Genomic DNA, 22131 nt, shown 5'->3' on the forward strand with positions numbered 1-22131 from the left:
AGCCTAACCAATCCAGTTTTAAATTTAATTCAGATTAAATCTGCAAGTTTTTCCACTTAGACAAATTCTGGACCATAGGAATTCTCGGAGAGGTATTTTCCTATGAATTTGTATAGTATCAAACAGTGATGCTGAAGCCATCGTGCAATTTTAATATAACCAATCTGTAGAGTAAAAACAACAGCAGTTCTGCATTAGTATCTGACATGAGTCAAGTTTATTTGCTGCTTGTATTAATATATGCAAGATATTCCAGCAATTTTTAAGCACTTATGCTTTTATTAAAACTGGATTTGTCAGGTCATTAAAAAAATCACTATCCCACAATATACTATGGATAACTAAGGTATTTAGCTTGTGAGGGTACAAGTAGATGAAGACCCACTGTTCTGAAGTGCTCTCATGTCATTACCTTTCTACCAGCTGAAGGATTCGTTTTTCAAAGATACTGATGAGGAGTTCATCAAATATCACATACACCTCTAGGTTTATTATGACTTTATAAAAATGAGTAGAAAAAACATAAAAATGATTACAATGAAAAGCAATTATCCAAAGTCTCACAGGGACCTGTTGAAGGAAACCTGCTGCTTAACAGGTTTGTGATTAGCCTCCAGCTGGGCTATCCAGTGAGGAGACTAAACTTTGCTGATATAACGTTATTCAGGGTAAACAAAACTAAAGGAGAGGATGAACCGTTGAAGATGACATTAGTGAATTAAGGATTAAGCAAAACTGATGCAGATAGACTTCATGCATTAATACTTGAGCTTCAGAAAAAAAAAATCTATAAATAGTAAAGGATTCAATTATTTCTAAAGAAAAAAAGAAATCCTGGAATCATCAAATATCCAAATCTGGAAATATAACTCAATGTTTAGCAGAAGACAATAGACAAACACCACTACGAAACCAAGACAAATAATACAGAACAATTAATAGCATTACAGCATTACCAAAATTTTCTCTTTCACACTGTGACTGCTCTAAGTAGAGAAGCATCCAAAAGATGACTGAAGGGGGACAGGATGATAAGAGATACAAAATATGGGGAGAGATTAGCTTGACTAGGAATGACTAGGATTTTTAGATTATCCACATGGATAGTGATCCCAAGCTATTAGTCAGAGCCTGTAAAGGTTTGTTGGGAGAAGCACCACAATGAACTTACTCTTTACTCTCTCCCTACAACATCAGGAATTGGTCACTGCTGAATTTGAGCCTATTCTACAACAAGGACTTCTGCACTGAACTAGTATCATCCCTCTCTAAACAGCCCTATTGCATTATGCTTTAATTCCTGTGACTCTGAAAAGCATACAGACACAACTAGGCTACCCTCAGAGATAACACCTACCACTAATTAGATTCTGGTCCTCAGTTTACTAAGTCACTGAATGGTAAGGCACAATGGTATATTAACTTGACATAATAAGAGTCAAAAGGGCAATATTCTGTATGACTTTTAAAAAGCAGTGACCTAAACAGTCCCAATTATTCTCTTATTTAATATTTTCAGAATCCTAACAGACCATTTTTCAGTTACAGTCATTCAAGTGTGTGGAAGAGAAAAACCAGATCCAGATTTGCTACGTAACGATTGAGACTCTCAAATACCATACGACAATGAAACCATAGATCTTTCTTTGGGCACACCTAAGATAAAAGCCTAGACATACAAATACTAACAAAATGGAAGGTTAAAAAAATGGTTTGAGTACACACTAGATGTCAATTAAAGGGCAAACAAATAGACATACTCCTAAATTTTACTGCAAGAAAGAGAGAATCTTTCTATGGTCTAGAAGAGCTCTGGAGTTTTAAACCAAATCTCCTCATTTTTCACTTAATACTTATAGTTGGACAGATGCATCTAATTTACTTATCCATCTTGTCACTTTGTAAATGGTTTCTATGGGCCTTCCACAAGCAAGAGTAAATTTCAGATTGGGTGGCCTGAAAGAAACTTTCATGGCTATGAAAGATTATTTTCTTTCATCCAGATATATACAGTAAAGTTATATACAATTCATAAGATTGTAGTATTTTGATGTACAATTATAATTTTTGTTCCGAAAACACTAGCGATTACTATAAAACAGGCAGTGCCTGTTTGAGACTGTGAGAGCATCTTATCAATATGTACAAATACCTGAGGGAAGAATGTAGGGAGGAAGAGGCCAAACTCTTCTCAGTGGCGGCCAGTGACAGGACAAGGGCTTTAAGTTGAAACACAGGAAGTCCCATCTCCATATGAGGAAGAGCTTTTTCCCTTGTGAGGGTGCCAGAGCCCTGGGACAGGCTGTCCAAGGAGGTTGTGGTATTTCCTTCTCTGAAGGTCTTCCAAACCTGCCTGAATGCCACCCTGCGCCACGTGTTCTAGGTATCCCTGCTGGAGCAGGGTGGGTGGACTAGATTTCCAAAGTTCCCTTCCAATCTCAACCATTCTGTGATTCTGTGGGATGTATAATTAGCAGCACTGGCTTTCCTACATCGTCTTAGGGTTGGATTAAGAACAATCCAGTAGAATTATATTTTCTTGACATTAATTAGCAAGTTCGACCATCTAATCATCTGTTCTTAAATACTCATTTTAATTACCAAATTTCCATCAGAATAGTCCTAATTAGAGGATCTCCAGCTGTTGATTCTTAGCATCAAATTCTGTCACCTTTGGGGTATAATGCAATAAGTAACTAAGTCCTCAGCACTACACCATAATTTAGGATATAACACTAAGTGTTTTATCAATAACTTAAACTGCGAGGAGAATTTGGATAGTAAATATTGACATATTCATACGAAGTTCAACTTAGATAATCTAAGGGTATATAACAAGCAATAACCCAAATTTTAATGTTAAATGTAATAGAACCTTAAACAATCAGAAGTGAAATGTGATAAAGAGCACTGTAACATGTCCATACTACAGTGGTATGTGGTATCATGAGAGGAAAGTAATGTGACTTGGTGAAGAGAGAGAAAAAGATTAAAAGGCATGTGCATCAGGAAGACCGTTGAAAATTCTTAAGCTTAGAGCTTCTTTCTCTATATTTTCATTTCAACTCATTATTCCTTGTTGTAATAATTAATCACCCATTTCATCTCGGCCCTAATAGTACCAGAAAATAGATAACATTTCTGGTTATCTCTTTCAAAATAGCTTCCCAGATATGAAGAATAAATCCCCTTCTCATAGCTTCTACGTTCTCTAACATGAAAACAATTTTTATAAAAATATCAAAACAGCTTTATATTCTACTTCCTTAATCTATCTATTTCAATTTATGGTCCAAAATTCAATGGATCCTGTGTAATTTTTAAATCAGTCATCAGGGAGAATAAGGAACTGTACACAAATACTCACTGTTATGTTATCCAAGAGCTTGGCCATATGTTTAATAATTTCACCATGGTGTGCTGGCTGGGTTTGCAGCAGTTTCTTAATGACAACAACACTTTCAGCAACTACAATTTCTGTTCAAGACAAGACAAAAAAAAAAAAAGAGAGAGAATTATTACTCTTAAAAACATTCATGCAAAAGAAAGTAATAAATAATAGATTGTTATCAGCAAAACTGATTGTTATCAGCAACTGATTGTTATCAGTTTTCAAAATATGCTTGCAGAACTGAATTATATCTAAAAAGATATTTTATTTTAAGGTATTTTATTAATATACAAGTTCAGCTTCCAGATACAAATTATGAGCAGCAAAAAGAAAGAAATGTTCTAAACATCTAAATATATCACCCTATTATATAGGTTTTAAAACTGTTTCTGTAAAGCTGCACTTCTTATTTTTGCTTTTCAAATATCAGTATTTTGCAGAATAGCAATCTATCTTGCCTCTTTCAAATTATGCATAGTGGTAAATAATTTGGTACCTGCATTAGAAGTACAAATACTTATTTAATTTGCAATGAACACTTAAAAGTGTCAAATTCATTTATAAACAAGAGAAATAGCTAAGTATTTTCTTAGAAGTTTTTTACTTTCCAAAGGGTTTGTAACCTAATCTCTAGTGCATTCAGATGAGGCTTCCAAATAGGCAAGCTGTTGTAAGATTTATGTCAAAGTCATGCATTGGAGTGCTTAACTACTGTAACAAGTAACATTCACAGTCTGACCAACTTGTATGAAATGTATAATTTTTGAAGCTGAAAAAAACCCACTGGTGCAGAGGTAAGCTTCTACGCAAGAGTAAACTCATGCTGTAAGAAAAAATGAAGCAGAGTCAGACATGGTCAAAACTGAAATCAAAACAAAAGACGGCTATAAGAGCTCAACATATTTTAATTTTCCTTTCTACAGAAATGGAATAACTATTTCTCTTAAACTATCAATGCTGAAAAAAAAAAAGAAAAAGTCTATCTACTTTTCCTCATGCACCACAGAAATATTCTCATTTCAACAGTCAGTCTGAAACACAGAACACACAGCTGCAATTCATTCAGTAATAGGCAAGCTAGTATTTCAAAATAATGGTATGGGAAAAGAAATCCCTAAAAATCTTGACTGCATTTTTTTTTTTAAAGCTGACTTCTCTATGCAGAATTTCTGCTTAAAGTCTACAGGTAGAAGCCTTTGTGCCTTAAGCCTCTAAAGAGCTTACACTTTAGCTTTTGGCTTCCTGTGTCATCCTTTATTTGACATGACATCTCAGTCATTCCTCTAGACTAATTTCTTGAAGCAAGGTTAAAACTGTATAATTAGAGAGAGAAATTCAACTTCAAAATCTATCTACTTCATATAGACCAAAGACTTGCACAACTCTACAGACCAATTCTACTTACTGCTTTCTTATTTCCAGTTAATAAAATGTAAAGAAAATTCTACATTTTTAAATTAGCTACCTGGAATATTTGGAGCACTGGACTGATAACTTCAACATTGAAAGCTCTTCAACAGTGCTTCGCAGGCAGAGCAGTTAAACAAACTTTAACAGAACCCAAAAGACTGAGCAGGACATGAAGTCATCATCAAAAAACACCTCCTGACACTGTAAAACTACCATGACAAACTGAGATGCAAAGTACAAAGCACTGCCATAGAACTACCTTAATGCAATCTGTTGGAACAGATTTTGTTGAAACAAACTGAATCTGAACTATCAGCAAGTACAATAGCAGGATCTGTTTTATGCAAGTCTAGAGTCCACATTAAAAAGTGCACACAAAAGCACATCAATACCTATAAACTGAATATCACACAGAGCTTGTTTTCTTTCACTTTACTTTAGTAGATAGCTACCTAAGAGCCATTAACAGCTCAAGTAATTTTAGGGGGGGAAAAAAGTATTTTTTTAAAATCAATTTATCATAAACTTGGGGCAACCTTTAAGAGAAAAAAAAAATCTGTTCGAGAAAAACCTAGAAGATTTCTAGTATATACACTCAAGACAGACGAAAGAAACTTCCTATAATTCTATCTGTCTCTTACATCTAAAATGACTTCTATGTCATCTCAGTGTGGCCAGCAGTCAGTTCAAATTATTGAGGCAATTGTTTAAAAGAAATACATCAGTCAAATGCCAAACGTTACAAAAATAGCTCTTCTTTCTCCTTCAGCAGATGAGGAAGGAAAACAATTCTCAACCCTCAACATAAACACGGCTGGGGAAGAGCGGAATTGATATCCTGATATTTTATTTGCACTTTTAAGAATACTTTTTAAGACTAACTTTCTCTTATTCAGGGAAACCATAACGTAACAACTCAAATCAAAAAGCTCCACACCACATCAAAAACTAGACAGCTCAATGAAAAGATACCCAAAGAGCTGTGAAGACCCCAGATGGACCCAACTGACTTCTCAAGAGAAGGTTTGTGTCTTGGAGCACCCAAGTTACAGAAAGATTGGCACAGGTCCCACGCCAGATGCACAGTGCACTTGCATACAGGGTTGCATCTTCAATAAATGCCTTTCTAGAAGAGCACAGAATAGGAAACCAGATTTTGCCACCACCTAATTTTTCAGGATTGTGTTTAGATTTGATAGAATTTGCTTGGTTCCCTCTCCCCTGTACTACACTGAATTGCCCATGGTAACAAAACTGCCAGGCTGTCTGGGCAGACTCGGCTTCCAGCGAGTCTTGGAATCGCTGGACTTACCAGGCCAACCTTTGCACTACACAAGTGGCAAAACTGCTTCCAGGCTTGGAAGAGCTCTGCAAGAGGCAGCACTGCAAACAAAGACATGTCTCAACTGTAAGATTATTTGCATCCCTTGAAGATGAGAGTTGGAAGAATGCAGGGCTAAGCAGGGACATCCCTAACTCTGTTCTACCCAGACAGACTTTTATACAGACATATAGATGTACATAAAATTACAGAGGAGAAATGACTTTAAGATGACTAAACTGAGAAGCGATGATCTAATAAAAACACTTTTCTCTTATCTCCGCTCAGGATTAGCAAAAAGAAAAACAAAGCAAAAAAATATTAAGATGGATGACTATGTGGCTAATTCCGTATTCTAAAGTGATAGTTTAATCATCCTATCCCTATAGAAAAATGGGGACATTATACATGCTAAAAGGAACATACTGACCTAGAACATTACTAGTAAAGTTACATGAAACCAAGAACAAACTTACAAGCTATTGTTTTTAATATGCTCATTACTGACCAGAGCACACAAAAAGAACCCAAAACACTCATACAATTGTTGCAGAAAAGTATAAAGGGACCATAAGATCTACAGGAACAGAAGACAGAAATTCCATACCTTAAAAGGTACCAAACTATACACTGACACTTTATAAAAAATTCTTACACAAGTTGACTGGGGAGAGAAAAAGGACTTGTAATTTATAAATAACAGAGTAAGAGAAAGATCTAGGTGTATCAGCGGGTCACAGGAAGATTTCACTCTACCAATGCGATGATTTAACATTTGGAATAATATTACAAGCTCCTCCTCCTTCCTGACTTTAATCTGTTTGATCACATTTGTTACTTATTCTAATAAATTAACCATAACTACATAGTCAGTACATTTTAAAATCTTTTAATTCTCTTATTGACTTCTATTCGGTGTAATATTTATTGATAACTGGTAGGGATATACAGTATTATCAGATATTCATTTACAGTACTGCTATATACTATTTGACTTTATCTGCTCCTTCTTGTGTTCCTTAGTAATTTGCAACTCCTTTTCACTGTATAAAACTAACATAAGACTAGATTACAAAAATCAAGCTAAATTAGAGACTGTTTATCCTAGAAGGATTTTTTCCCCTTTAAAGTTAGGCAGTGAGACAAACGAAAAGGCCATTCCAAGCTTCCAGCACCCTCTACAGGCTCACTATTTCGATGCAACTAAATATATATATATATATCAGCAAGACTACTTCTATGATAAGCACAAAAACCATAATTTTGTAATAATATGGATTTTAAGAAAAAACAAAGGTAAAAATATCACTACAGGTCATATAGAGGCAATGTCTAAGAAAAGAGTAAAGCAGTAACCACCGATTATGAGAGTATTTCCATGTCTTTCTAACTTTTTCAGCTTACCATCCCTGTTGGACAGCAGGCAAACTAGGCCATTAAGACACGTGTCAGTCACTTCGGTGATGTTTGTCGCACATCTGCCAATAGCCTGAATTGTAGCTGCCGCAAATTGCTTATCTTGGCTTTTCACATAGGTCTGTGGAAAACAGGATTTTCATTCGTTAACACCGTAGTCTTGCCAACAAATGACTTATCTTATGAAGATAAGGTGGTACCATACAACAAATTAAGAAAGCTATGTTACATATTAGAAGTTATACCTTTCTATTTTTACTTCATTTTGCATATAGAAAACATTTTGACAGTCTTTCTCATTGATGGCCATAGGAACCTCTGATTTCTAGAGAGCTTGGGGCACAGTGACAAAAGAAAAAAAAAAGAAAAAAAGGCAAAACACACACAAAAACAACAATTAATTTGACTGAAAGATTGGAAGAGTTTGAGCTCTCCTCTCAGGGAGGATTTATTTCATTTAACCAGCAGTATCCGTGAAACTCTGAGTAACCAATCTGCCTTGTAACTGTTACCTTGCAGACAAATCCAGACAGATAACTAAAGCAAGGAAGATAGATATTACAGCCAGTGAAGAAGCAAAGAAGGACAAACACTCTTTCACCATATAGGCAAAACATTCAGCTGATGCATACTCAAGTTTTGAGAAAATATGGCAGATAACACTATTTTATTCATCAAACAGCTTGCAGAAAAGTGGTCTGGCAATAAATGCTCAAAAGCAAATATTGTTAAAATGAAGACACTATCTTCCAGTGTCTAATTATGATATGAGACTGCACCACACCTCTATTCAGACAGCACTATCATGGAAAAAAAATTTTTGCCAGTATCTGGCAAAAAATAAAGCTTTAAGAGTATAAATGAAATAATGAATAACTGCATGTGGGCAGTAGAAAGTACTCTACAGAAGAAGGTTTTCTCCACAAACCTGAAATTCTCGTAGTAGAGTTGATATGTTGGCTTCATTTGCTAAATTTGTCAGGATTTCAAGCTATAAGATAGACAGAAAAAGAATTTTACTCAAAGTTGAAATAAAACATTATGAAGACTACAATATATCCTACTTATTAGTACACATAAGTAAAAGATAATACTATTAGAAAAACTACTTGGCATTTAATGGAGTATATCAGATTTCAGTATAAACTAATAGTTTATACAATAACAATTATTTTTAATGGTAAAGAATCTTTAAAATCAGGAGAAACAAACAGTTGCTTCTATGAAACTGTTTAGCTCTAAGCAACACCAAAAGCACTGTATCCTCAAAAGGTATCTTTCTAATTTCTGGTGCAGAAGAGGATAATATACAGCACCAGGTACATGCTGTTAGGATGTTACGCTTTATAACAATTTGAAATGAGGTAAACTGAGAAAAAGATAACTCTCAAGAGAAGACTGTGTCTCAGATGAACACAGATAAAGTTATTTAATTGGAAGAGTTCATCTGTAATTCAGAAGACATTTGTGAAGCCTCTCACCAAAGGGCAATAAATAAATGCAGTAGTTGCAAACAATGATTTGTTCAGCAGTATGCAGAATAACTCTCTTTTAAACTCACCTTCAGTGTTTTGATCATTGTTGGATCAGTAGATCTAACATAAAAACTCTTCAGATAAGGTTCAAACATTCCCTGGAAAACAAAATTTAAGTAACTGACCTATGCTTAATATAAAATACAATTCAAAAAATTCCAAAGAAGGTATACCTTTCTCTGAATTGACATAGTAGCAATATTTTGCAGAACAATATACTGTACTTCCCTAGAATTTGGAAAGAAAAATAGGAGTTATTATACAAAGTTATGGATACATAGAATAATGCATCATGACAAAGCTTTGGGTTTTACACAAATACACAACAACAAAGGTAACTCATTTTTATCTAAAACAAATACATGAATACTCTAAGAAGCCCTATTTTTCCTTAACAGACTATCTGTTAAATAATAGATACATTAGCCAAAGGTGAACCATAAAAGTTTACGAAGAAACATTTTTATGGTGACGGGGCATGAAAAACAAACTAGGCAGTCTTGTAAGTTAAAACTTTCATAGCTAAATTCTATCCAAGAAGACTCTATGTACTTTGTAGCTGAACTATTAAAATCTTTTCAAAATAACTTTCTACCACACCTCTGGGCTTTTCAAACAGACTCATAAAGCTAATACATAAATAAACCTGAAAATTGGAAAAAAGTGTTACATAAATATTAGCATAATATGCCTATACTATCAATTACAAAATCCTTCCAGAGGATTATCAACTTTATGAAGCATATGGCAAATGAGACCCTTGATAGTAAAGTATGACAAGATCATACTGAAGATGGTAAAGTCAAACTTAGCGGGAATGGATAAAGCACAATCTAGTTCTTTAAACGGATTAAGAAAATGCAGGAGATTCAACAGGATCTACTGCCGATTTAAAAACATTCGTTTCTGTTGTTGACAGAGAAATGGAAACTATTTAAGAACTTTCATTTGAATAGATATGAATGTTACAGGACAATTGGAAAATGAAGCTCTGATTGTGCTATAGTTAAAGGAACAGATAGATAAATGGCACTGAGTATAAACAAGCACACATTGTCACAAAAATAAAGTGCAGACAGCAATTCCAAGAATGGCCATGACCCACCTGTTGCTATGGAGTAAACGCACCAATGATTTAGAAACAATGCCAGCTTCAGATTTTGGTGCTAAGTGCCAATAAAGCTGTGCAACTGCCATCACCACCTAAAAAAAAGGAGATTCAGAATGGCCTGTTAACTCAAAATAGCTGTACATATATATTACATTTGCTTCAAGCCTACAGAACTACCAAGTCACTCTTATTCAGAGAGAAAATTGCATATATTGAAATCAGCAAATCAGACTGGAAGAGAGGGAGAGAAAGGATATCACAACAAAAATACTACTTTTTTTTTCCCTTCTCCCCTAAAATGACAGCTTCATTTTCTGATAACTTTTAAAGTCTAAAAATAAGAGTACAAACTACAGAGTTACAGATTAACATCTGCAAAAACCAGAGGAGTGTGATGTATACTAAGAATTATGATCTTAAATTGTTTTTAAACTTTTTCTCCAGAGCAAAGGACAAACAAAAAACTATATGGTAGTCACACCACACAATTGTTCTTTGCAGGACATCAGGTTATATTATATAGATATTGAACAGTGGTTTTAGTATGAAGTTGTGCTCTAAGATAGTTGTTCTTGGAAATCTGTGTTTAACTTATAGCCAAAGTTTGCTGACAGATTAGAAACGGCTTTGAGAAGACCTATAAGTTATCAGTCTAGATATGTTTCAGGTGAGGATCTAAAATTGATCAATTTAGCTTATCAAAAACAGGTGGACTTCATCACTTGTTCTTGTAAAGTCTTTTAAGTGTGCAATACAAATCAAGTTTTTCTAAAAAATGAAACCTCTTTCTAGACTATTTTTGTCTAAGTTATGAGAACATTTTGCAAAGGAATGTTCGACTCAGTGACAGAAAGAGATATCTAGTCTTTCACTGCTATTACAGACTGAGGTTAGAAATGAAGTTCTGTGGCCAGGGAAATACAATAATGACTAGCTCTCTTGTATCACTCCTTCTGGTACTAAAAAAAAATAAATTAAATAAAAAAAAATCACAAACACCAAGTATCAGACCGGGACTCACAAAGAATTTAGGCATATAGTTGTCCCCTTTTAAAATGACACTCAGGAAATTATCACTTAATGAATCAATAAAAATATGATTTTTTGGGGAAGCTTCTATTGTCAATAAGTTCAGTTATTGTGTTCAGTTCTTGTGTTGCTGAGAACTTAAACATTAATAAGCATGTGGTATAAAGAGCTATCATGGCTAGCTATGTCAGAACTCTAGTCAGAATCAAATACCTCAGGTATTTCATTTGTCCTTAACACCTGGAGCATAAAGCACAACCAGTTCAGGTGTTTTACTGAGAAGCTCAGTCAATTTGAAAAGAGCATATATATTTAGTAGAAGAGAGAAGAACCACTGTAGATTTCCTGCAACAGCTACTACACAGTGTTGCCACATATTTTATTTCCAAATCTTTCACGTTTTCTGGAAGCACAAGAACTGTTTAGCAAAAAGGAATGTCATACAGCAGCATTGCGGCTTTGAAGCAAGGGCTTTGTATTGCGTAACAGGAGCCGGTGGTCGGGGTCCATAACATAGGTTTTTTTTACTTTTTGGTCTTTTTCTTTCTGTTCGTCATCAGACTCATAGAAGTTATTTTCATTATATTCTTCCACAACATCCTCATCATCCTGCAAAGAGAAAAGACAAAAACATACAGACTATTTGAACAGACTGGTTTTATTTAAAAAAACACAATGCAAGCTGTTTGTAAATAAATAATTAATATTTAATGTTATTAATAAAGGTCTATAGAGAAGGCGGAGCCAGGCATTCTCAGAAGTGCCAAACAACGATAGCAAGCAAAGGAGACAAGTTGCAGGAAGGGAAATTTCAGTCCAGTATTAGAAAAAAAAAAAAGAGAATTTAATGAGAGTGATTAAACGCTGAGTCAGGTTGCCAAGAGAGGCTTTTGGTATCTCTGTCCTTCAAAAGTTTCAAAACTTGAATGAAGTAACTCTAGACAACCCAATCTAAACCCTGCCTTGAGCAGGAAAGGACTCATAAGACTAGAATACTTCCAAAAGTCCCTTCTAACCTAAATTATTCTACGGTTACAAAAGCAACCTACTTTTCATGAAAACTGTTCACTTGGCAGAAGTTCATATGTTCATAAAACATATTCAATCACTTGGAAGGTCTGTTTGGTTCAGTTTATTCTCAAGGATGGGCCAGGAAGAGGTTAACTCATTGGATAGGCAGTACAGTGATCACTGCTTTAGTGCATTTTCCTCATTCTCTAGCAATCTGTACCTTAGATTAAAATATTCACTTCTATATTTACCAAGTTTAAGAGCTGTCAAAAGGCATTTCTTTCTTTAGTCAACACTCTTCTTTAAACAAAAAGAAACCAAAACACGTATTTTATGACATTCAGTGCAAACTGTGACAGTGAGCTCTGCAATATGTGCTTGCACAAATGTTTTCATATATATTAAGAAAAGTAATGTAGAAAAAAAGCTTATTTGATCTTTGATATGTAGCATTTGCATCAGAAGGTTTGGGTGCTTTTATGTTTGCTGCTGCCAAAGGCACACTCACATTTGTGCCCCCTTGCACCATATGTGCAGACATAAAGGTTATTCCTCACCCTCAGTTATTCCTAGTGACTGAGAGGTTAAGTGGGCTGCAAAGAAAAGCAGGCTGCAAGTGTAAATATACATACATGTAATGCAACCCAGATAACAGAGGAAAAAAGGCTACCTGCCTTTAAGTGATTAATTATTGCTATACATGAGCGATGATTACAACTGGTTTCCAAATAAGGGTCAGCGGTTGAATAAGAGCTAACAGCACCACACTTCCAATGATGGGTTCAGCAAGTACAGGCTATTTAATAATCACCAGTGGTGTACTAAGTAGCTCTCCCTAACATAAACAACCATAGGCCATTAAAAAGAAATGTTTATTTTTAAATATATTTGAATACTTAGGGTTATGTTCTTTGCAAATAGATTCTAAGTTCTTTGGATATTTCTGTCACAAACTGTTGTGGATGAGTCAAGAGTGAAGGAGAAGGAGCACATCATCAAATAGACACAAAGCAGGAACAACTTCTGAAAGATTTTGTCCTCTAACACATAAAGCATGAAGCATCCCTAACGTTTAAAGTGCAAAGAGAGTTTAGAAGAAGCAGTCTGAAATTTGGGAAATGCAAAAGAAAAGTTAATTTATTGTGACAGATGGTTGTAGAGTGGGGGGGAGAGAAAACAGTTATAAGAAAACCATCCATGAAGATTAGAATTGTCCATACTCTCACAGTGCAAAGATTTCTTCCGACAGAGAGAACTTCTGCCAGGACGGCTAAATTTGTAAATAAACAGGACAGAATCAAGAGGCCTAGGAGGAAAGGCCGAGTTCCCCCTCCTTAGGCCTAGCAGCACAATCGGGACAGCGGACGCGAGGGGCTGGCGGCGCGCGCCCCAGTACAGAGAGGGCTACGAGACCAATGATGTTCACACAAGGAGGTGTGCCGCCAGCTGGAATACAGGTAAACACATCCAGGAGAAAAGGCTTTTTGTGGCAAGAGCTTCCTTTATTTCCATTTAGATATACTTAAATGCATTTAAAACTTATCAAAAAAAAAAAAAAACACAATAAATACAAAGCCTGGATTACCAGAATGCAGAACACTAACATTACAAAACCAAGTGTGCTTATTCTGGTCTTTGAATACTCCTCTCAAATCTATTGAAATTTGATGAAATAACATGATGACACCACACAGGGAAGAAAGTTCTGTTAGCTTAAGCTCATTAAGATCAAACTAATGAAGTGCAAAACAGTGAGAGTTTGTAATCACACAAGGACAAAAAGAATAAACAATATTCCAAGACACATGCTACCATGAAAATAAAGTATTACATAAAAGAGCTAGGAGACTGAAAAATAAAATCCTGTAGGCATCCTGGTGTTTAAGATTTGTTATTTCAAATTTTATTAATCATGCCAGGCACAGATATGGAGACCAATTACCAGGAAATGTAAAAACATTCAATCACGAGTCATCTTAAGACTCCACATAACTGCTGAGTATACCCACTGACAAAGGACAAAAGCATTGCAGCATTCACAAAAACACACTGATAACTTCTCCTACCACAGGCAAGCTTATCTCTTGGCAGTGCTCTGCACCAGCATTCAGCATCTCAGGGTCTAGTAAATCAGTAAACCTAAAACTGAGCCCTTCAACAGGTGGTCCTATTAAGCTGGCTGAGCCTAATGATTAAGCATAGCCAAAAATCAGACCATCAAGAAAAACTTCCCTATAGCACTGGATGCCACTGAAACGTCACCACTGTCGATACAGTGGCAAGATGCTGAAAAGGGTGGCAAAAAGCTCAGCAGGCAGTGACCTGCAGCACATATCCAGTAAGAAACACGTGGCCTGTCTGTATAATGGTCAGTTGTGGGGCTTTTTGGTCCCTACTGGCAGGAAAGTGGCAGCATGAGAGTTCAAAAAGTAGATTCAAATGTTCTTAATTTTCTCTTGTCCTTTCTATTGACTCTTTTTTTTTTTTAAAGTAAGTTTCATTTTCACTTGAATCAGTAAAATGACCTGGCTCCTGCTGTGGTCACAGGATCACTGGAGCTGCTCAAGGAAAGCAGGGGTAAAGGGAGGACAGGAAGAGGCATTCCCTTGCAGTGCCTGCCTTTAGTTAAACCACATTAAGTACACTCATTGCTTGCAGTAGCATGTGATTTAATTGTGCAGTTAATAGCTTTTCTAAATTGGCAAATCACTGAGAAAGTTCAGAACCTTGGGAAAATGAAGTGATTGAACACAAAGCAAGACCACTAGCTTTGCCAGCTAGGAAGTGCAAATAGACTCTGTTTCACATGATCTGCCATTTATCTAACTCAGTACCAAAGAGAATAGTGCAGTGCCAGAAAGCATGTACAATTCTTTTTTTTACATTATTCCAGACATACAGCTTAAGGACCTCTTCATAATGTCTTCATAAGGACATCTCTTCATATTTAAACTGTATTAACAGTTTAAATGAAGAAATTGCCAGATACCAAGTTCCATTAGCCTGATGTTAAAATTAAGCATATGCGGTAACACTTAACTAAGATCTTGCTTAAAGTTACATTTAATATGGAAATAAAGCTGAGAATATGCTGTCCACCTAGGGTGGACAGAGCTTTAATGCATCCACAAACTCAAGAGTAAATGGAAAACTTCACTGAAATCCAAACATGAACGCATGCTGTTTGTCCGGGCTAACAGCCCACATCCTGCTCTGTAATCTGAAACAATTCAAGTTATAGTAAATTTAGGAATGTAAATAACTGATCTTTCAGGCCATGGGCTTCTATTTCTGTCTTTAAGGAAGATATCTGTAGCACAAGTTCACACATAGGAAACAGAAAAACCTGTGATTATTCCTACAGTTGCCTTTCCACTCCTCACCTCATTTTCCTATCGCTACCCTGGGTGCATGTACATGCTATGTATGTGAACTCCTCTGTCACAAAAGACTCTTTAAATACATTTAAGGACAGCATTTCACAATTAAAAAACTTAAAGCAATAACATACGTACAAATTCAAAAATAGTACTGAAAAAAGTTAGGGAGAAATTAAAGGAACCCTAAAAATTAAAAAACTAAAAAAGAGCTTTAAAAAAAATCAAAAAAAAACCCCAAAACTAAAGATCCTTTGGAAAGCTTGTACTCATACAAGTTCTTTACTACATGTCAGAGAGAAGAGCATCATATCCCATCCATATAGTAAGAACTTCAAAGCCACCTTGGACTAATTCTCTCTTCCATACAGTTGCACCAGAAGTAACCCAGATGATTATCACTTATCTGAGCAACCCAACCCAAAACATCTGCCTAAAAAAACCTGTCACAAACCATGAACAAGTCACAGAGAGAGAGGGATCTCAAGGGTCTCCAACTATACAGGACTGTAGCAGTTCACAGCCTTTGTTACTGTTCCCACAGTCATTTACAAACATGTCACAACTGGGCAAGAATTCTGCCTGGTCCTATCTTGGATGTTCTCAGACCGAGCATGCTAAATCTAGAACACTGGCTTTTAACAACTTAGCTGCAACAGATGTCTGGAACAAATGTCTCTCACCAAAGCCTTGCTTTGCTGCAAAGCACAGCAGCATTTTCATCTACAAACTGCACTTCTCTTGTGCCAGGCATGAAGCAAACCAGACTGGAAACAGACATAGCAAAGCACTAACCTTCCCTGTCCCTCCAGTTATTTTTCTGTTGGATTTATTCTCTTAGCCAGATTGTCCTAGAAACACTAGCCCAAACAAGGGAGGGAAGGGAAGGCAGAAAGGCAAGAGTGCTCGCTTTCAGAGGCAGGGGAGACTATCATACAGTGATCACAAAACTACTGCCTTGGATTATAACCACAGCAACCAAAAGATTTCAGAATTTCAAGTATTATCCTTTCCATAACTGACTTTAAGACAATTTTTGTTTAAAACCTAAGTTACTCTAAATTACTACCTAGGTACAGATCTAAGTTACTGTCATCCTGTTAAGCAGTACAAGCTGTAGATAACATAAAAAGCAGTCCCTCTTGCCAGGCCCTTTTATGCTCAAAGGGCTTCAACAAAAGGGAAACGACAACTGAATCCATAATCCTGCAATTTGAGGTGCATACCAACACCACAAGCAATAAGCAGCATCACACGACCTCCATCATTTCCTAACTTCTCTAAACTGCAGTCCTCCTCCGATCTTATCGGCCAAGCCAGGCTAATATACATCTATATATGTGGTTTCACACCTTGATCCAAAGAGGAAGAGCTCAATAGAAACAGAAGATGTGCTAACTGCCTTTGACCTGAAAGTTATGGGTTTTCTGCACAACTATGGCTCCCGGCTCTTCTGTGCTCTGTGACAACTGCTGAAGACTTCCAGGTGATGACGATGAGGAGGAGATCACAGCAAGCCCCAGGACAGTGCTCCTGTATACTAGTACACATGCACTTGGATGGCTGCTGCAGGCCCTGCCTGCTGCCACCCTTGTCTCCAGAGGCTATTGCTGCTGAAACGAGGATGGTTGCACAGCCTGTGAACAAGCTTGTGAACTGCTGCAGCGTTGCAGCCTGACACGTGCCTGCAAACCAACAGCTACTCTGATATTTCACGTGTTAGACCATAAGCTAAAACGTTCAGGCGCTGTTCGCACACTACTTGGCTGATCCAACAACTTTTAGGAAAACAGAGGGACAAAACATATAAGATGGACTACATTACAATACCATCTGCCATCAGGTAAGTGTCACTACCTACCAAATTGTTGATATTGTTGCTCCCAATTAGTTCTGAGCAGATATTTTCACACCAGAATATAAGTGACTTGGGCAATTTGGTTTAATAAGCGTTACCAATGCATACAGCCGATATGAAACAAGGCTTTTCAGAAACTAACTGCTTCAAAGGAGATCAAGCATTCCAGGATTAATAAAACAAGGATATTTTTCATCAGTGTTCATCATCACAATTGAAAATACTACCCAGATAAGTTAAAAAAATACAAACAGATTTTCCTAATTAACGGGTAACTCCATTACAACAGTTTTAAGTATATTGCTCAGAAAAGCATTTTTCTTCATAAGTGGGTAGTTTCTCAAACATTCATTCAGGTTTCTAAGGGCAGAAGAAATGAATTCAAAACATTAAACCATTATTTGCTGTGAGTTAGCTCAACTTGAACAATAACAGCATATACTTCTCAAGAAGGTAAATTTTAGTAAATAAAAATGCAAATATGCATTTTAAGTCTTGAATTTATTAATCTGATAGGTTTAATTTCCATTTTCCTGCATCAGCTTTATTTATAAAATGTCGTGCCCTATAAATATGCTGTTATTTTCTATAGTCAAGCACCCCCTTAACAAATCTTCTCATTAATATGTAAATTTAAAGTCAATCGGTCTTCTCCCTGACAGCACCATGAATTCCTAGTGCACTGTATAATCCGCTTTGACTTGGCATCCACTATTTATCATCAAAGATGTCAGTTAGAAAAATTATGGAAAATGTACTGCAATTGATATGCTTGCAATCTACTTTGTCAACACTTAATTGTTCCTCAAATCATACATTTACATATAAACAGCCTAAATACTGATCCATAATGACACAAATAAACTAAATTAAAAAATCTCTTCTACTACACAAGATGCTCCGTTGTATGATGTATTCATTTAAGAACATATTGACAAAGGCATGCTTTTCAACTAGCCCCAGCAAAAAGATTTCTGCTAATTTAATTGTTGAGTAAATAGACAAACTAAATTTTGCACCAAAGCTCATAAAAGTGGAAACCAAGTGCTATTAATGTTGTACCACTGATGAACAAATTTTAGGTTGACATGGGCAGGAGCCCGACAGCCAGTATTTTGAACCTTCTAATTTCCTATAGCGTAAGCCACAATGATAATTGTCACCCATTCAGTTTCAATAAAAACTGAGGTGTGCTTTTTTCAAGAGACCTAATCCCATCAAGGCCTCCAAACTCTGTCCAAAGCAATACATTACCTCCTTTTTCCACTCTTCTTTCCTCCAATCTCAGCCTAAAACTGTTTTTAACCATTTGCATAGATTTAATCCCTTGGTAAAATGGATACTTGGCATTGATTTTAATTTCATCTCCCCCTTCCTCCTCCCCCTCCCTTTTTCTTTAAATCAAGTTTTGGAAATTAAGAGTGCAAGTTATTTTCTTCTAGTAAGTAACCTGCAATGAATACTCTGCCTTTTATGTTGTAAAACATAATATCCAGGTAGTTCATTAACTAAAGAGATTTTGCTTATTTTAAGAAATTTTATGGAAAAGATACACTGTTAACAAAAAGCAAAAACAAAATAACTCACTTTAAAATGAGTTCCAGAACCCAAATCATATTGTAAAAGTGAGTCCACATCGGAAATTTTTGCTATACGCCTTCCTAATCCCAAAGCATATTATACTCCTTGTTTACTTAAGATGAAGGGAACCCAGCTGTAAACTAAGCCTGACTAACATTAGTACTTTGTCCAATATATTTACTTACGATTTTCATCTAATATGTTATACAACTGTTAACATGAAATGTCACTGCCTTTAAATTCCTGTCGCAGGCAAAAGGTATGAAATGGCAGTGCTTGAAGGAACTCACTGAAATCCAGCAGATTGCATTCTGTACTCTAACCCTTACCAAAACGGAACAAAACCAAAAAGCTTTACACAATTATTCTGTTCTAATCTGTTCTAGTCACAAAGCTCAACAACTGCACTGAAATAAGAACGTCTGAACCCAAGTATTATGGCACATTTGCTGAGCTAAAGCAGAACTACTTCAGTCTAGAAAAATTCAAGTAAAAAACAAATTATGAGACTTTCCCTATGGCTCCGGGATTATCTCATTCAGAACAAAAATGAGAACATTACAGATTTCTTGCATTGGTCATTCCATAGACAATACGTAGCTCTCTACACAGCCTCTCAGCATACTAAGATACTTGTCGCCACTTTGATATTGTTCGGTAAGCTGCACTATCAGGTATTCTTATCTATAATGAAAATATGTTTTAGAAATTTAAAGCCTCAATGAGGTCAAGTACATTCTACTCAGTTTTGGAACAGAATAGCAAACCTTTCTAACTCCGAGTTACATACAGTCTGGGAAAGAACCATGTGACTCAAAACACAGAAAAAAGGCTCTCTTCTGCCTATGATCACTGCACTGTAGGATACGTCGTGGTAAATCAATATAGCAATGGGTAAGAAACAGAAGAAACATCTAACAATAGAAATAGTTCAGAATGTGAGAACAAAGCAAAGAAATAATTCAAAGTCACACACTTACCTTCTTCCATGGGCTCACAAACTGTGTCCGTGCATATCGTGTTAACATGTGGATTATAACAACTTGACCCCACTCTTCCACATCGACCAGCAAGGTGCAGAGCTTTCGGTAGTTCTTGTGGATCAGGTCTATTCTATCTGGACACACTTCCTCAAATGCCATGACAACACTCCCAGCTACCAGCTAGAAAACAACACATAAATCAGAAGGTCAGTATTCCTTCTATACATCATCCCACAAGTGATCTTCAGAATTAATACCAACATTTCTCGACACTGTAAGATATTTTGAACATCAATTTGGTTTTATTTTGGGGGCACTAGGGGGGAAGGAGAAGATTTCCCTAAGCTCACAGATATTTTATCTTATACAAAATAGATTTGGGGTAAATTCATTAGAACAGAGCAAATATTTACTCTTTCTATTAGACACTTAAATCTTAGCTCCCGACTCTGAACACACAACATAATGTGAGCATAAAAAAATATTTGCACAGTTATAGCTTCCAAGTAAGTTATCAGAGAACTTGCAATTAAATTAGCAATAATGGGAAACAACAAGTATAATACAGCGATGCTGCTGACAAGGCCTGTTGGGACCCCTCACTAACACTGGTATGATCAAACTGAAAAGGAGTCGGGGTAAATTTCCCAACACTACTGGAATCCAAACTTCTCTCTCGATATGACTAAATGAACTGTCAGATGAAATTTTATCTTTAGAATTTCATGAAAACACTTCACACAAAAAGGCATAGTATAGTGATACTTTAATACTTCTCCCTCAGAGAACACAAGCAGAACATATGCATGCTGTTGAGCACTTTTCTACTAAAGTTACAAAAACTGATCATTTATGTCCTGATTTATCTCCCCATTTTTTTTCTCTAAAGACATAAATCTTCTGTATACACACATTAAATATCTATATATACACACACATCCTCATATAGACTGCTCATAAAGATAGCCTTGTTTTCATAAGAAAGTTAAATAAATTCACAAAATGTTAACACTTAAACCTTTGTCAGTCTTAAAGGAAACCTTTATAGGGGTGTCTTAAAATGTTCTCAGTAAGTTGATTTAACTGTGGGAAAGCTCCAAGAGCTGACCACTCATTATAAGGACATGTCATTTTGTGCCTGGAATTACTATTCTCCCTCCCCTAATTGCCTTAATTAAGATTTGGCTTGTGTTGAAGTACATGTTAAGCCAAATAACTTACATGATGAGACTTTATATGAAGCAGCTGATATGTATGCAGTTAGCATGCATGCAGTATAGCCTTCTGGCAGCAAATTAATGTCATATTTTATCTAAGCACTGGGGATCTGCATTTCAACCTCTAAAATTTCCCCAATGACTCAAAGTAAGCAATTAAATAGAAATGCGGTTTATTGAAATGGTACTTTTTGAGAAATATTAAATACAATGATATTCATATGTTATGTTTTTCCCCCATTGTATTTGGCTGACATTTGGTTTATTAGTATGCACCCAACATTACAATCAAAAGAAAACAGCTCAGAATATAGTCTTGCTATTATGCTAAACAAGTTCCAGGCTCTGTGGGGATTTTATGAATTACCAATACGAATAAACGTGAAGTTGCATTTATCGTCTCTGGCCCCATCCAAATACTGGTCCCTGCTAGTCCTAGCAAGTATGCAACTGATTCCAGGCAACAGAGATTTTAAGACAGCTAAATAAAACACACTTACAACCTAAAGTGATTTCCTATTTTTGGCTGCATCACAAAAAAAAAAAAAAAAAAAAAAAAAAAAAAAGAGGCTTTGCACTAATTTCTGTTGCACTAATACTTCTTCCTAGTAAGCACCTGCCTTAAGTTACTAAGCAATTTGAAACCTCTCTCAGCTGATGTTTAGATGGGGAATCTGACCAGTCCAAAGCTGCTCCCTCCCGGCACATCAGTCCAGCCCTGGGCAGGCACTTGGGCTACAGAAGGGGAGCAGGGAGAAGTGATCCCAGCATAAAACTTCTCCCTCCCAAGGGAGAACCTCACCAGGACACAAACCTTGAACCTACAGTTCAAGCCAGCTTGCAGAGAGCAGTCTAGTAGGCGCTACTTAGAAGAAAGGGATGAACACTTCG

General features: G+C 36.1%; 1 protein-coding gene across 1 annotated transcript in view; it reads right to left on the bottom strand.

Annotated features, from left to right (window-relative positions):
- The window catches only part of AP3B1 (adaptor related protein complex 3 subunit beta 1), a 121247-nt gene that overhangs the window by 69396 nt on the left and 29720 nt on the right, over positions 1–22131 (bottom strand). The window contains exons 7-14 of the mRNA XM_026036603.1: positions 20021–20203; positions 11658–11822; positions 10179–10276; positions 9247–9301; positions 9100–9171; positions 8467–8529; positions 7527–7659; positions 3368–3477 (exon numbers count right to left, since the gene is read on the bottom strand). Coding sequence (XP_025892388.1) covers positions 3368–3477; positions 7527–7659; positions 8467–8529; positions 9100–9171; positions 9247–9301; positions 10179–10276; positions 11658–11822; positions 20021–20203 — 879 coding nt within the window. The remainder of the gene's footprint in view (positions 1–3367; positions 3478–7526; positions 7660–8466; positions 8530–9099; positions 9172–9246; positions 9302–10178; positions 10277–11657; positions 11823–20020; positions 20204–22131) is intronic.

The sequence above is a fragment of the Nothoprocta perdicaria genome, unplaced genomic scaffold, assembly GCF_003342845.1.
Source record: "Nothoprocta perdicaria isolate Ctin4 unplaced genomic scaffold, notPer1 scaffold_1, whole genome shotgun sequence".
Taxonomy (NCBI): domain Eukaryota; kingdom Metazoa; phylum Chordata; class Aves; order Tinamiformes; family Tinamidae; genus Nothoprocta; species Nothoprocta perdicaria.